This window comes from Cricetulus griseus (assembly GCF_003668045.3).
Source record: "Cricetulus griseus strain 17A/GY chromosome 1 unlocalized genomic scaffold, alternate assembly CriGri-PICRH-1.0 chr1_1, whole genome shotgun sequence".
Classification (NCBI taxonomy): domain Eukaryota; kingdom Metazoa; phylum Chordata; class Mammalia; order Rodentia; family Cricetidae; genus Cricetulus; species Cricetulus griseus.
The window spans coordinates 240,193,263-240,210,229 of record NW_023276807.1 but is presented as its reverse complement, the minus strand read 5'-3'; the positions used below and the strand labels follow the sequence as shown (position 1 = coordinate 240,210,229).

General features: G+C 38.8%; 1 protein-coding gene across 6 annotated transcripts in view; it reads left to right on the top strand.

The window, feature by feature from the left end:
* Positions 1-16,197, top strand: part of Diaph3 (diaphanous related formin 3) — a 437,024-nt gene extending 420,827 nt beyond the window's left edge. For 4 of the 6 annotated variants that reach the window (XM_027394029.1, XM_027394028.1, XM_027394027.1 and 1 more), the window contains one exon: positions 15,041-16,197. In XM_027394029.1, the coding sequence (XP_027249830.1) occupies positions 15,041-15,300 (260 nt within the window). In that variant the 3' untranslated portion in view covers positions 15,301-16,197. The remainder of the gene's footprint in view (positions 1-15,040) is intronic. The other 2 variants (XM_035453302.1, XM_035453301.1) reach the window with 1 other exon arrangement.
* The last annotated feature ends 770 nt before the right edge of the window (positions 16,198-16,967 follow it).

The window sequence follows — 16,967 nt, the reverse complement described above, 5'->3', positions numbered from 1 at the left end:
CTCACAGAGATCCACCTGCCTCTGCCTCCCTAGTGCTGGAATTAAAGGCGTGCGCCACCAACGCCCAGCTCTATATATCTGTGTCTTTAACTCTATTCCATTATTCAATGTGTCTGTTTTACTCCCAATGCCATGCTGTTCTTTCATTGTTCAGGATTGCTTTGCCTATCCTGGTTTTTGTTGTTGTTGTTGTTGTTGTTGTTGTTGTTGTTGTTATTCATATGAAGCTGCAAGTTGGATTTTCAAGGTCTTTAAACAATTGTGTTGGGATTTGGATGAGAATTGTGATGAATCTCTAGACTACTGTTGCTAGTTCCTTTTACTGTATTAATCCTACTGATCTTTGAGCATGGGGGATCTTTACATCTGATATCTTCATCAACTTATTTCATCAAACGCTTGAAGTTTTAATCACACAAGTATTTCTGACAAAAACGTTTAAAATGCTGTCGATAGCCAGGAAACAGATAGAAACTGACCGATAATTTGGAGATCTGAACCTTCTGATCATTCAAAACCAATGAAATAATAGGCATGCATTTATTACAGTGTCCTACTCCAAAAGGCTGAGAGATATTTAACTGCAGCAAATAATTTAAAAGAAAGCATTTGCTGTGCTAAATTCATTTTTTGCAATATCTTTAAAGTACATCATACTGCAAAATTTTGTGTATTTTTCTTCTTTGTATAATTGTCTCCCCAACCCCTTAATAGGACTTGGCATAATGTCTTAAGTGAACGAATTAACAGGTATGAAATAAGGGGTAATATAATAGAAAATACAATCACTTAATCCAGAGAAATGTTAAACAGCTGTAATTAATCTGATAAGGAGAGAGAACATAGTTGAAGGTAAATCTAAACTCATTTCTAAAACTGCTGTACATAGATTAGTGACTCTTGGTGCTGCCTGCAATATATTTGAAAGTATTTAAGAATGTATTTATTAGATGTCAATGTGAATGTCTTTCATAGCATGAAAATGTGGGGGCTTATTTGACGGAGAACTTATTTCTGTCAGTAGTTAAATGAACTGTGAATGCGTGACTATTGTGGCTCTCCAGTACATTCTTCTTAATTTCGAATACCACGCGGATTATACAGTTCCATTGACTCTAAGGTCTCTTCTGTGCCGGCAAGTGTAGCTCTTCTGAGACACTATCTGATGAGTGGAACAAGGGACAATTACCCATCCTTCCTCCTTGTCTGTCCGCCTGCTGTCAGCACCTTCTCCAATGTTACCAAGAGTACTGTACTCTGAGTTTTTTCATTCCCACTGTATGGTACATTTCTAATGCTTTGTGTTTTGTGTTACCATAGAAACAGGAGGTGTTCCAAAGCCCCAGGAAGAGAATGGAAGCAAGTCTTTGAGTTAACAGTCCCTGCTGGCAAGAAAAGCCTGAGGCAGGAATCTATAGCCGTAAACGGAAGGAGGGAATTGTGTGGTCCGATCTGTTTGTGTGTCCATGGAGTCTTGGAAAGCACAGATGTAGCCAAGGAAGCATTAAAAATGAGCTCTTTATGGAAAGCAATTTTTCAGTGATCCCAGTGCAGCCTGGGGTTTCATAGAAAGCAAACTGGGTATTTTATTTGCAAGAAAATAACTGAAGTAACTCTGACCTATTCCTTTTGCTGTTTTCCTCATTAAAAAGGAGCAGCTTCAAAGAAAGAGTTCTCTTTGCCTCTGTTATTTTGGTGATCAAAAATCTCACCTTTAAAGGGAAGATCGGTATTCTTTAGCTGAGCCAAAACAATCAGAAGTCATATTGTAGTTTAAGTACCGGCGACACTGCAGCCAGCACCCAGAGCCACGGATCTGTATGTGATGGCTGTAGAGATGAGCATACATTTGCCATCATTATCTTCTCCCTCCACATCTGAGATGACTTAAAGCTGTTGACCATTTCTATGCATTTAATGATTATACTTTCTACTGTATTACCTTGTATTTCATACCCCTTAGTGTTTTTGCTTAAAGATGTCATACAAGGCCCTGATAAGGGGAAACAATGATGCCAACTTTAATGACAAAAAACATGAAATGAGACTTTTAGAACAACCGCTGTCATCAGAATTACTTTTAAAAGAATTTTTAAGTCTCATATTGGAGAAGAGTAAACCTGTGCTCAAGGTATTTGCTAGATTTGTTCTTTTTTTTTTTTGTCACAGATAGGGCAGTCTGTGTGGGTTATAAGCTCAGAGAAATTCAGAATGTGTCAGCACTTTTGCCCAAGGTTACCTTACAAAATTGTCCTTTGGGGAGACTTACTGTTTGTATGCTGGGACTAGGAGGTGGGAGTGATCTAGCCTGAGCTGCTCCCTTGCAGGTGGTATGTCAAGTCAGATCTTTATTCCATCCCTTTTGTTGAAGTGTGTGAGTCTGAAGTCTCAGAAACAGTTCCAAGCTTTATAATCAAACTTGGTACCATGGATCCCAGGGAAAGTTAACACTACTAAGCCATAAAGGGGATAATCAAAACAGGCCCATCTATCAGCTTCTATCAAGGGAAGCTAACCCTTACCCTGACATAGCTTCTCCTCTGACAAATAGAATGTCAAGCAAAACCAACATCATTTGCAAAGGAAGAGAATCTTGTTTAGTAAATTAGATACTTCTGGCTTCCATGCTATGCACAACTGTGTAGTCAAAAAAAATCCCTAAATGGCAACCTGGTCTCCTTGTGCTTAGGAGGCTAGGTTAAAATGTCACATCATGGGTTGTGGCAGTACAAATTTGTCAGTATTAGAATTCAAATTCTGTGAATATGATTTTCCTTTCTGTCTATTTTCCCATTCACAAAATCCAAGTTCCCAAGAAACTTACTGTTCATCTGTACACAAGACAAGATCACAGTGAAATACTACACACCGGAGTATTGCTTTCTTTCACCCTGTTGCTTTTCCTTTTATAATGTATGTTATAGATAATAACATATTGAAAATAATATCAGAGACTTTGGGATGCACTGGTGTCACATTAAGGAATGAAATGAAGCTCTTCCTCTTGGATTAATTTGACCAGGAGCAAACCCACATTTTAATTTGAGTACTCCACTTTGCTTACTGTGTTCTCCCATCAGCCTGTAGTTACAGGTTACTGACCTATCTGTGACCTGTCTGTTGTCTCTGACTGTCTGTCCCTTTATAAAGGGCTTTGCTCTTTGTTTATTGAACAACACAGAAAGCATTATGTGGAAACGGAATGAAAGATACATCACAGAAATTTTTAACAGAGTTTTTTTCAAGTAAAGAAGTTATTTTCCCAATCCCAACTGACCCAGAATAGTGCACAAAACCTGCAGACACCATCAACTTATATCCATATGTTTTATACAACATTTGTGGTGGATATTTATTGTATAAGTTTTTTTTTAAACCTGTTGGGTGTCTACAGCAAATGATTGCCACAGCACACTTACATTACTCCCGGATAGTGGCATGGAAGAGTATAATTTAAGGTTAAAGCTGTACTTTACCTTAGGCTGTAAAAATGGACCTGTGGAAAATCCAAAGCACAGTAAGGCTGGTTGTTACACTGTCCTCTGTAGACAGGTTCAACTTTAAAAGACAGAGTATACAGTAGGATTGCAGCTAAGTCTTAAGTGATCTCAAGGTGGATTATTAACTTGGCTGTGTGGTCCAGCAAAAAGTTCAGTCTCTTTGAATGCAAGATATTTCATAAAATTGCATCCTACAGTAATACCTGATTCCATCAGCAGTTTTCCTTTATTGATGACTCCATAGCGATTGTGTATTGGGAAGTTTTTCCTCTCAATATAAAAAATATATTGGTATCAGCAGTTTATTTCTATATGAAGTTTGGATAACACATTTCTGTTTGATGATGTACTATGATATAAAATCTGTGAACATATAGCAAAGCTACATTTACTAGTCCATGCAGAAGTGAGCTAAAAATCTTGGTTTGGGTGACTTGTTCTTTAACTACCTAAAGTAGTGTTTATATACAGGGACTTATTAGTTATAGAACTGTTTTTAGTAAGCTTGGATTAATGAACAGTATTGGCTTCCTTTAACATGTGGCTTATTGTGATTTGAACTTTGTAGTTTAAAAATTGCTCTTGTTATTGTTACTAATTTTGTAATAGTAATGACTATAGTATAGTATAGCATAGTAATAGTAATGATTATAACTATTAATTTTTCCCCACCCAAATACTAACCAGGCACAATCCTGGTTATCCTCCGAGACCAGGTGCATTCAGGTGGTGTGGCTATAGAACATTGGTTCTCAACCTATGGGTCAAGATCCCTTGGGGGTTGAATGACCCTTCCACAGGGGACACTTAAGACCATTTGGAAACAGAGATTTACACTATAATTTGTAACCTAGCAAAATTACAGTTAGGAAGTAGCAGTGAAACTAAGTTTATGGTTAGGGGTCGCCACAACATGCAGCATGAGGAAGGTTGAGAGCCACTGCTGTGGACAATAATTGGCTTTCTTGTAGTCAAAATCCACCTTGAGGCCTGTTACTCTCAGCTGTGTTCTGTGAAGATCTCCAACCCCCGAAACATTCCAAGTTGATCAACACCTTTAGATGCTCTGCATCTATGTGTGGACCAGGGCAGCTGCCAACTGCAGCTATCTCTGTGCTCCTGAAATATGAGTAGCAGAAGCAAGGTATGCTACAATTATAAAATTACATTTATTTGTAACAAACAAAAACTATCAAAGCAGTATCAAAGATTTTGTCAACTTACTGCCCTTCACTTCAAGTTGGAAATAATACTATTCAGTAATTAAAATTAATTTCCCTGATTTTTTTCAGTAAGTATTCTAGCTTCATAATTGTTATATTGCACAGAGAGCCCATTTGTGATTCTTATCGAACCTCCATAGATAGTGCCATTCTGGAGTCAATGCTGGGTCTTCAAGGAGCCAGAAAGCAAGAAATAGACACATTAAATCAAAATGTTAAGTCATAGGTCAATTTTTATCCAGCTATTATTTTTCTGAAGTGTTTTCTCTGGAATAGATTACTATCAACTATTAAGTGAGGGGAGGTAATAAAATTATGCCCTGATAATTTCAGTAACTCAGTAAATAATGTATAAAGCACCTGTGCTGAGATGGGCTAAGGGAGTATCAGTTGAAGAAGTGAAGTGGACAGATGAGACACCTCCCACCTTTGTGGAGTTCATATTCAGATAAGCTGTCTCACAATCAGATACTTGGTCGTTTCTTACTATATTAGCATATTGCTAGGTAAGGATATAGCTAATATACTATGTATAGTAATTGGCTGAAAAGGATAAAGTGACTTGCTCACCCATAAAATTATTTTTATATGAACACAAATATATCTTGGGATTCAGTTCTCGATCAAAATCAGATTATTTTTTTAGGCACAAACTCCTTCTTTAAGCGTATAATGACAGTGAACCTCAGTCACTGAGCCACCAGGTTATAATCAGGTTTCTGTGAACATGTATTGTTTTATAGTATGGAACCTTCTTGTTGACTTTTTTTTTTCAGAATTTCGAACTGTTAGGTAGATGTGATTCTGCTTGCTCATAGCAGAAATAGCAGTGTAGTAAATATATCAAAGAATTAGCAGCTAGCATGGAATGCTGAACATATTGAGTTAGTCAATGAATTCTCTCATTCATAATTCCACCTCTGGTCACTACAAGGTGCAGATGAAGAGACTATAGCTGTTTAGCTTAAAAAAGTGGTAATTGTTTTGGGAATTTCTTTGGTTGTTTGGTTGGTTTTTCTTGTTTGCTTGTTTGTTTTCAAATATTTGGCAGACTGGTAGGCAGAAAAGGAATTTCCTTTATTTAATATAACCCTAAAATTTTTGATGGGTGGGAGTCAGTAGAGCCAGTGACAAAAATTTCATGGGAATCAATGCTGATAAATAAATATGTGATCTTTGTCGAACTGCCCAAAGGGGAATATATTGCCTTATGGTTATGAGATTTTCAGGATCTGACTGAAGGTCTTCAATCTTAAGCAAACTATTTTCAAAGCTGAGCAAATGGAATTTAAGCATTGGATAGATGGTTCTGCCAAGTAACTAAGTCTTTCCAATGCAAAGAATACACCATTCTATATTATATGATTCTATAAATCAAAATGAGGTGGGATAGAAATACCCAAGTTACCCATTCAGAATAAACATCTGTGCACGTGAAAATATCTGATATGGAATTAGAAAGCATATAAAATATAAACAGAGGGAACTACATAAAAGTACATTCTCAGATGCTACTTATAAATGGCTTCAGAAAAATAGCTTGCTAAGTATTTAACTGGTCGTTTTCCATTGTACCTAAGTGATTCCCACAGAGACTCAGCCCCCCCCCAACATCTTTCGGTTTAGAAAGTGTTCTTTCCATTTCTAAATTTGTGTTTGCTGTGGCCTCCGAAAACATGGGGTCCTGAGATTTGGATGGAATTCTCCAAAAACACATGGCAAAAACAGTATGGGCTTAGCAGCACATGGACTTCTCTAAACCTTCTTAGCATGGAGGTGTTAATGCTTATTGTTTAGGGCTAAAACATACATACACTCAAAAATAAAAATCTAAAGGCCTTTTCACGTGTATTTTTTTGTTAGTAATTATACTGTCTAATTCTACTGTCCTGCTGTTTCTCAGAACTTTTCCTCATAAAACACAAGGGCAACTGATCAAAGACGGTAACCAATTGCTTACCGTCTACCACCTGACAGGCAGTTTTAGAGATACATAGTGCCTATCATAGTGTCTGTCATGATCACAAACATGGTGGTCCCAGATAGTGGTAAGCAGTAGGAGTAGTAAACAGAGATAATGGTTGGACTAGCTGACCTAGAAGGAACAGGATAATGCTTTGCACATGGCAGTTTGGTTTGAGTGTGTATACTTAACCTTGAAATTGTGCTATAGTGCTTGTGTTGAAATGTATAGAGGTGCCATAGTGAACAGCATTGAAGCTCTGTTGTCAGGGATGCAAATCAAAACACATAGTCTTCTAAAAGAAATGATTGAGCTGGAGAAATCAGGAGGGGCAGAAAAGCAGCTGAAGGACCTAATTGTGAGAAAAAAAACAGAGAATTGCTTGTTTCAAAGAGTTTACTGGAGAAGGTGGGAGAAATGGCCAAAGAAGACCTGAAAACAAATAAAACAAAATGCCACCCACAGTGGTGCATGCGGGTTGTCTCAGCATGCAGTAGTTAGAGCAAAAGGATGTCAGTCAATACATAAAAGGGCATTATTACAGTAGACTATGTTAGCCAGGAGTGCTATGATTTCAGTTATGTGTAGCCCTGCCTGAGAGCAGCCCTGTTTCCTCATCTTTAAGTGTAAACTGTGGTGAACACATAAATAGATCACCTGTGTCACAGGGTTTTCATAAAACTCAAATACATATGTCCTGTGAGATGGCACAGCAGGTAAACTGCTTGCTTGCTGCTCAAGCCCAATGCCCTACATTTGAGCCCCAGAACCACATAAAAGTGAAAGGACTCACATCCCAAAAGTTGTTCTCTGACCTCCACATGTATTCCATGGTATATACACGTGTACACACACACACATATATACATACAAACACATATACATGCATGCATAAACACACAATCCTAAATAAAAATTTTTTGAAAGGAGTCAAATACAAAGATGTATCAGGAAAATGTTTTTCAAATTATATAAACTACACCTGTATAAAGGCCATGTGATCGTTTGACATTATTATATAATAATAACATAAGCTATAAACAATATCCTACAGTGACTTCTACCTCTATTAAAATTGTATAGATCATAATACTTCAAAAAAAAAAAAACTGCATCATTTCAGACACCAAGTACTAGCTTGGGTCTCCCAAACCACTCCCACCATCTGACCTTCTGAGCATAAATTCAGTGACTCCTCTAATTTCCTCAGTTTCAGTACTTGGCTAGAATGACGAGATTCAGGTAAGCATAACATCATTACAGCTTAATGCAGATTGAAACCAGACACAGGAGACTCTTGAAGCCTCCATCCACTGTCTTCAGGAACACTTCACCCTGTCAGGACATGGACATGATGCACGGAGTACAGTTAGTTCCCTCAATTCAGGGATTTCAGTCTGTGGCCTAAAACAATGTAGACGGAAAACATTAGGGGGGAAAAAAAGCATCTCTACTGACTATGTTCAGATATGTTTTCTATTATTTCTAAGTAATGGTTGATTATATATACATTATACATTATACTTATAATACATTATAAGTAATTAGAGATTATTTAAAACCAGGGGAGGCTGTGTACAGGGCTATAGGAAATTCTAAACCATTTTACATTAGAGACTTCACATTTCCAGATTTTGGTATCCAAGGCAAACCAAATTTCCCTGAATACTGTGGGACAAATATATTGCCAAATAAGAAAACTCCACTGAAGTTAACTGTCCTCAGCTTAAAATAAGGCATCATTATTTATTTTAAAATAAGGTATCATTGACCACAAAACTGAATTGAAATGGCCCTTGTCATTCTTAGAATAGGCTCGTACCACTCACCTCAATCATGACTGCAAACTGTCTAAGGCCTCACCATGAATCATCTAATTAGCATAACTTATCAACTAGTCAAACCTGTAGGTCTGGTAGTCTTGCCATTGGCAACAAAATTCCAGAGGCTGAAAGGCTACCTCCCAGGAACTGGGACAAAAAACAGCAAAAGCCATTATTACACCAATTGCTTAATGTCACATGTATAGATGGAAAAATGAGGCAAGAGACCATTAGTGTAGTTAAATGTAAGAACCTTGAGACCTTGGGTACTCTTAGAGAATGGTTTCAGTAAAGTAGGATGAAGACCAAAACAGGATTACTAAGACTTGAGCAATAGGAACGCAGCAGATATGGGAAAAGACCCCAAACCATGGTCTATGCGCAAGGGAAGCAGCAAGATGGGGCCTTTCCAATGTCATTGTCTTTAAGGGAAAGGGGTTGGGCTTCCTATACTGAACCTGGACCCTTAGAAGAGTTCTTCCAGTTACACTCTCAGTTCTGCCCGCCCATCACTGAGCCTGGCAAGGCAACTGTGCTGCTTTTGGACCTTTGTTTATGAGATGGTGAGATGAAAAAGTCTATTGTGTACATGAGCTTTTACAAAAACCATACTATCTTAGGAGGTACCTCCTCAATCCAGTGATTTCTTTATTGTTTGAACAGGGAGTGCATTCTTCGTATGCTTTTACACAATTGCTTTCTGATAACTTACTTAGTACCTGTAAAGATTTTAAACATATAAAATGACCTTTCACACCTCTATCATTGTGTGTGTGTTTTCTATGTATATTTGGTATACACATACATATATATGTATGTATAAACATATATGTAAGTCAAAGAGCAAAATGAAACCATGGGGAGATAACCACTCATAATATCAGTAAATCAACAGAAAGAAAACCTTAGAGATATGAACTACTGGCAGCCAGCACTAACTTTAGATATTGCATGGATTAAAAACATATATTTGTCGCATACTTTACTATTGTGCATACCCGGTGGTGCCTTAAAAAAATGATATTTATGGGTTATTCGATCCTTGTCCCCTAATAAAGCTGCTGTTGAGGTGAAAGGGATTGTGAAAAGACACTAAATTTCCAGAAGAACAAAAGTCACTGGGGTCAGGTTGGGACTCCAGAGTTCTGCATTCTTCCTCCAGTCAAAACTGCCAGAAGCTTGCATTGACAGCAAAAGGTAGAAGCTCAATTTCATTTCTCATTGGAGAGTTGGCACTCCTAAGAAGCCAGTGCCCACAGAGCCACAGTTTGATGGAGGATGGATACTGATTTAAAGGGAGGAACCTCTCTGAACCATAACTGGTGTTCACTGCAATGGGAAGGATTTCCCCAAGGGTCATCTGCCAGGATGTTGGCTGAAATACTTCCTCATTTAGGTGCCAAATGGTGTGTGTGTGTTGTCATCATCTTTCCTAGATTCCCATGTCTTTGTGTTTCTGGGGAAGCAATGGGAATGTTAGTGCAAGATTTTGGAGGTTTTTGAATCTTATCATTTACATTTATATTCTGCCAAACACCATATGGAACCCAACACTGGGTATTGTTTACAGCCTTGATTCTTGTGTTTATGTCCAATGGGCTTCCTACATTTAAGAACAGTTCAGCTTTCCAACCGTCCAACTTTTGATTCACAGAGGGAAGTAAAGCTACAGTGGGCTCCCTGACTCACTTATGGTAAAATTTATATGGGGATTTAAAATGAAATTAGTGAATCTTCCTATTTTAAAGCACAATATTATGAATTCTTACCCTGCTTATTTCCAAATACATGATCTCTGGATCCCTTATGAGTTTGGTACTAAGAATAGTAACTGGCTCTTTGCCTATCTGTGCTGCCATTACCAGTGGCCCAGAGTATTGGCAGGGGTCCTAGATATATTGTACACAGACATCAATTGTAAAATCTTAAAGGGGGGGAAGGAAAGCCCAGAATTTGATTCATAAAATTGTACAAAAGTACTCCCTCTAGAAAATTAAGCGGTAATCTTATTTTGCCTTAGTATATTCGGTATCCAGTATAAAATGTGTGCTGGCAAAGATTTCTGTGGAGGATAAATAGAATGTGTGTCTTTTTATTGCAGCTCCAGCTCACCTTTCATTGAGACCATATGTCCAAGTGTGCCATATTATATTTATAACCATCTAACTGCACCTGTCAGGGATGGAAGCCTCCCACATCAAATTATACTTATACTTCTGCATTCTAACTTACAGAACTGCCACCCCTGTGATGCTTGAAAGTCAACTATTTAAAAATTTAATGCCAAGGGAAAGTAAGGGCCAGGATGGGGACTGTCAGGGTACAGAGAGGGGAACACTGGGTTCTGGGAGTGAAAGGCTATCTCAAAACTGCTAACACAGGTGCAAGCTCTTCCCTTTAAGGGGCTTTGTGCACTCTGTGTTTTCTTGTGGTCTGTTGGCTGGCTTCTTCCTTTTTCATACCATCTTACCTGTTGCTTCCCAAGAAAGTGTTTCTTTCTGAAACCTCACAGGTGTCAAATACCATGCTATTCTCTCATCTCATCCCAATGGCAAACCCACAGCCATTTTGAGTTTCTCAAAAGGATCTAAATGTTTTGTTTGCATTTGCCAACTTGTTATTGACCTAAACCTCCAGAAATGTTCAAACACCAAAGCACTAGAATGGCTATGCTGGACATTGCCATTGCAGTTGGTAGGCAGAGATTCCCAAATAGCTGTTGTCCTCCCTTTTTCTCAACACACAGTCCACCGGTGACTTTCACAGGATCTCTTTGAGAAGAGTAAAATGGCAAACACTTGCGTGTGGGCTCAAGAGGAAAGTGATGGGAAGAACGGAGATAAGAACCAGGTTCCTTGAAAGGGTTTTTTTCTTTAAAAGGAACCACGCATTAAGAGTGTAGCTTGGGCAGAAGGAAAAAACAAATAGAAATTTCTTTCTCGACTTTGGAGTTACGACAGCAAACTTGTATGCTGAGGGGAATTGTCTTAGTTAGTGTTGCTATCTCTGTGCTGAAACACCATGACCAGATAACAAGTTGGGGAGGAAAGAGTTTATTTGGCTTCGCTTCCACCCTGTAGCCCAAGGAAGCCAAGACAGGAACTCAAACTGAGAAGAAAACTGGAGGCAGGAGCTAATGCAGAGGCTATGGAGGAATGTTGTTTACTGGCTTGCTCAGCATGTTCTCTTATAGGACTCAGGATCACCACCCCAGGGATGGCACCACACACAATAGGCTAGGCCCTCTCACAAGCATCATTAATTTTAAAAATGCCCTGCAGCTGGGTCTCATGGAAGCATTTTCTCAACCGAGGTTCCCTCCTTTCAAATGACTCTCACTTGTGTTACGTTGACATAAAACTAGCCAGAACAGGAATGATCACAGGGAGTGCTAAACCTTGACAATTCAGTAGGGACACTGTAGCTGCCACAGTGATGGATATCTACCCCACAGCAGGATTGAGACCTTCGAGGCTGATCTCAGGATGGCAGAATGTTGATCCATACAATAGGAAGGAAGGTAGAGGTAGATGGTAGATGTTGAGGAGAGCTTCCGGTGGAAGTTTCGTTATGCTTTGTTTGTATGAACGGGCCAAATGAGAGTGGATATACAGGCTGTTGGTCTGAAAAGAGAAGAAAGGGTATAAAATTGTTGCCTAGGAAAATGGAAGGATGAATGGATTCAGATGTTGCAATGCATGGAGGGTCATGCCTCGAATGCACAGTCACCAGTTTAACTGAGACCAGGACAAAAAGGGACGGTGTTGTGACCTTGAACATACTATGATAAGCCAGTTTCTATCTGTATCTTTCTGCTTTACAAATGTATTGTGTGGATTCAGAACACCATTGTTATGAAACTCAGCTTTGAATTACTTAGCATTTTCCTGTGGCTAAATGGTGTTCAGCTTTGCCTAAGACAACTCCAGTGTCTCCTGAGACGGTGTCTGGCTTCTGCCACTGACTTATTCTAATAGCTAATCTAAGCACATGACTAAACCTCTTTCTGCTTTGACTCTTCAGTCTGTAGCATGGTGGTGATATCTAAGGTGTAACAGATAAATAAGGTGCTGCTTGATAAATACAGAAGGTTCATAAGATAGCATTCAGCCCTCTCTGCTAAGCACTGCAAAGTCAGGTCAGAGCCTTCAAGTAAACCCTAAATCCTGGTGATGGATGAGCCACTCCAGTAGGTTTTGAAAAGAGGAGGAAGGGTAAATGTTTGGCTAGTTTTATGTCAACTTGACACAGGTTAGAATCATCTGAAAAGAGGGAACCTCAATTGAGAAAAGGCCTCTGTAAGATTCAGCTGTAGGGCATTTTCTTGATTAGTGACGGATAGGGAAGGGCTCAGCCCATGGTGGGTAATGCCATCCCTGTGCCCCAGGGTTCTATAAGAAAGCAGGCTAAGCAAGCCAATGCAATGCCACCCTATAGTCTCTGCAGCAGCTCCTTCCTCCAGTTTCCAGCCCAGTTGGACTTCCTGTCCTGCTTCCTTCAGTGGTGAACAGTGATGTGGAAGTGTAAGCAAGTAAACCCTCTCCTCCCCAAGTTGCTTTGGTCATGGCGTTTCATCAGAGCAATAGTAACCCTTACTAGGACTGAAAGAATCACCCTATAGTAGCCACCCACAGCCACTTTTTGAGATTTATTTTTAGAATGTGAGACTCAGGGGGGATTGAATTATCCAAATAAAGATCAGATTTCATATCACATCTACCTAAAATCCCATGTTATTTTATATTCTTACTTTTCCACATACAGAATTGACCTTGATCATGTATAGCTATGGAAGCTGTGGAACTTTATGTATTACTTTCTTATATTTCAGGCCCATAATCTTGCCGGCGTAATCTCAGTAATCCAAGATTTTAACTAGGCTTGCCCAGTAGCAAAATACTTTGTGTGTTGGAAGTCTCATGATGGAGTATCTTACAAGACAGCAAATGACCAGGGATGATAGAAAGATTTGGGAATGGGCAGTACGTGGCTGAAAATCAGCACTTAGCTACAAATGTACTTTGTACACACCTTTTGGGAAAAGATGGTGGATGCAAGATAAAATTAATTTATGTGGCCATGGGAACTGCAGAACCACCAGGCCTGTGTGTTCTTTGCTGCAGGCACAGAGTGTGTGCTATGAGCTGCAACACATAAACCCCTCTAAGAAAAAAAAAAAATCACTCCTCTGCTAGATTTTGATTTTTGAGTAACAGTTGCCCACCTGATAGAGAAAGTGATAAGAAAAGTGTATTTATTTTCTTCCAACAGCTAAAAGCTGATCATACTTCTAAAATTTGTAGAGATTGTCCAAGAAACTGTGTAAAATACTCATCCATCACTGGGAGCTCCTGGTCAGGAAATGACAGTGCAGTAAATATCTTCAGCAGCCACCTTTTAATGTACAAGCTGTTTTCGGTTGGAATTTTCAGCGCACACATAAAACACACTGTCATGAGTGACTGCTTGTGCTCCAAAGTCATTACTATTGGGATAATGGAACATCTCTCAGCGAATAACCAAAAAACTTTAAATGTCATGTCAAGTTTGTTGGAGCCATTTTCAAACCCTGTTCAAGGTTACATGAATATTGAGACTGTCTGCTTTTTAAAAGTTGAGGATCTATGAGAGAGTCACACATAATGTTATACAACATGAGAGTCAATTAATTAGAAGAAATTTCCGGTCTCTCCAAGAAAATTAATCAGCCAGCACCATTGAATCACTGCCTATTATGGAGTCAAGATTGCAACTACTTGCCAGTTTGGATGTGTGTGTGTGTGCATGGATATATAAGTAGATGCAGATATACTACTCAATTTAATGTAGCAAAATTATGTAATAATGGTCTGCTAGGAATTACAATTTGCCTAACAACTTCACTATTTCCTCTAAGGATTTTTTTTTAACTTTTCAAATTAGGAGATTCTCCCTTGCTTTTGTTCAAAAAGAAAATCTATGTCTAATTCTTCTGTTGGGTCAAACCTATGCAGATTGTTTAATCACCGGTGTGTTTAGTGAACACTTGGTTTGCCCAGGGCTACTATAAATACTGAAACTACACAGTGTGTGAAATAGCATTCCTGCTCTGTGGAGCATACCTTCCAGTGAAAAGACACCCAGTGGATGAGTAAACAGACCTATGGCATATATGACTGCCATGGTGCTAGACATGAACAGATGAGGGGAAGGAACGGGATGATCAAGATAAGGCCCGTCTGAAATGGTTAAGGAAGGCCTCTCCATTTCATCCGTGTGTGACCCAAATCCTGGATGAAGCATAGGACAAAACTCTGACAATGTCCTGTTCACAGGTGTTTCAGCATAAACGAAGAAAATAAGCAGTTGTCTTCTATAATTTAATTGATTCTTAACCTCTACATGTGTACTTTATATCTGCCTTTTACTGGCTATTTTTAGTCTCTCCAAGAGGACTTATTTACTGAGAATAATTAAACCTATGTTTTATAACATACCTAGACCTTGGCTTTCACACTGACAAGTTTCATGTTTCTTTCCTCCTTACCGCAGAAAACCAGAAAGCACAGTTGACAGAAGGGTCACGTCCACACCACAGTATCAATGGCAACTCCACCAGGACTCCAGTCGCCAAGGAGCTTAATTATAATCTAGACACTCATAAGTCTACAGGGAGGATCAAGGCAGTCGAGAAGGAAGCCTGTAATGCAGAAAGCAACAGAAAAAAGGAAATGGAACTTCTTGGCTCTGTTTCTAAAAGCGAATCAGTTCCTGAAGTTGAAACCCTGCTGGCAAGATTACGAGCTTTATAAATTAAACTGGTTAAAAAAAAAAAAATGATTAAGCCAAGCACAAAGCCATGCTTTCAGCTATAACACTTGAAAAGTTGCTTTTATGCAAGTGACTTTATATAGTTTTAAATTATGATATATATTAGAAAAATAAAGCTAAATACATGATTGCAATGCTTTTCCTATGTACTTGAAGTTCTGGCTTATTCAAGATTGTAATGGGCTTTAATGCTTTTTTGTCTCCTGGTGTTCATCTGTTCTGTATTTGCTGGTTAAATTAGATATGTTGCCTTAGAGAACAAGGAGGCCACCATGTGTTCAACCATGTATCTTTAAGACAGTGATATCCTTCTAAGTGTAATGTTTACCACTTCAACCTTAATGAAAGATCAATAAGGTGAAGACGTGGTATCTGTCCATATATATTTCATATTTGCTATCTGTATAGGCCCAAATGTTTTCAGTATAGCATCAAAAACATATAACTGTGTATCAGACCTGTAATAACCAGTACACTCACTATCATCAGTGTTGGCTCATATTAACTCCAAGGCATGTTTCCAAAAAGGATACAGTAGAAATGTATGCACTTTCTTTGCAACATTTTGCAAAGTAGGAATATAACGTTGAAATGTACACAGTATCACAGTACTGGCCCAAACTCTGGGTTTTAGCTAAGAGAATACTTTTACCTTCAATAATTATGGCTCTGGAAGAAAATTACCATTCTGAAATTTCCCAAGAAATACATTTTTATTTTTAAACAAACTTAGGATTTCAATTTAAGTTGACAATCAGTAATTGTAGCAACAATCTGAGTGTTTCAAGGAAAGTTTCTTTATGCAAATGTTTCAATTGTACCTCATTTGGTATTGTTAAGTCCTTATCAAAGAAAATAAACTTGCTGCTTGCACTAAACTGTCTTTCTTCTCTTGCTCATATTCTATTGGTGCAGTGGAGGCAGACTCCGGTCTAACGTCTCGTGTGCTTTATTATTTGTAATGCGTAAGAACACATTAACTTTCAGGTGAAAGGCAGCTATATGGAATTAGTCTGGTGTGGTCTATTGCATTTGATGTCCTTATTTAAGTTGCCACCTCCTTTCAGCTCCAAGTTAATACAATTAATTAGTAATATGAGCCAAGCTCTGTTCATAGATATCAAAGAAGCCTTATCCATAGCATGTGGGAAATAATTTGGCTCCATAGTACCACAGGGAGCATTCTACCCTCTGCTTGCAATTCCTGTTTTCCTGAAAGCAAATCCCAATAATGGGAAAGGGTATGTAAGCATATTTTTAAAGCACATAAGGAATGGCGGCAAAGCAGAAGTATTTTGATGAGGGAAAATAGTCAAATGAAGGAACTGTATATCTTTGGATTTGATTTTGCCAAGACTTGAACTTTTCCCAACACACAAGAACAGGTAAGCACTGGACTTGCAGCCACAAGGGAGAAGCTGACAAGTAAAAGGAAATGAGGGAGACAAACCTCCCAAGGGCAGAAGAAGGTGGCAATGGAGCAGGCTAGTCCTACTAAATGGCTGTTAGAGCTACAAACGGCCTTGAAACAGGAAGACCAGGGTCACAGGACAGAGCAGCAGCAGTGGCTGACCCTTACAGCTGAACCTAACACAAACACACACACACACTCTTCCTCCCATCCCTCTCTCCCTCCCACCCCCTTACC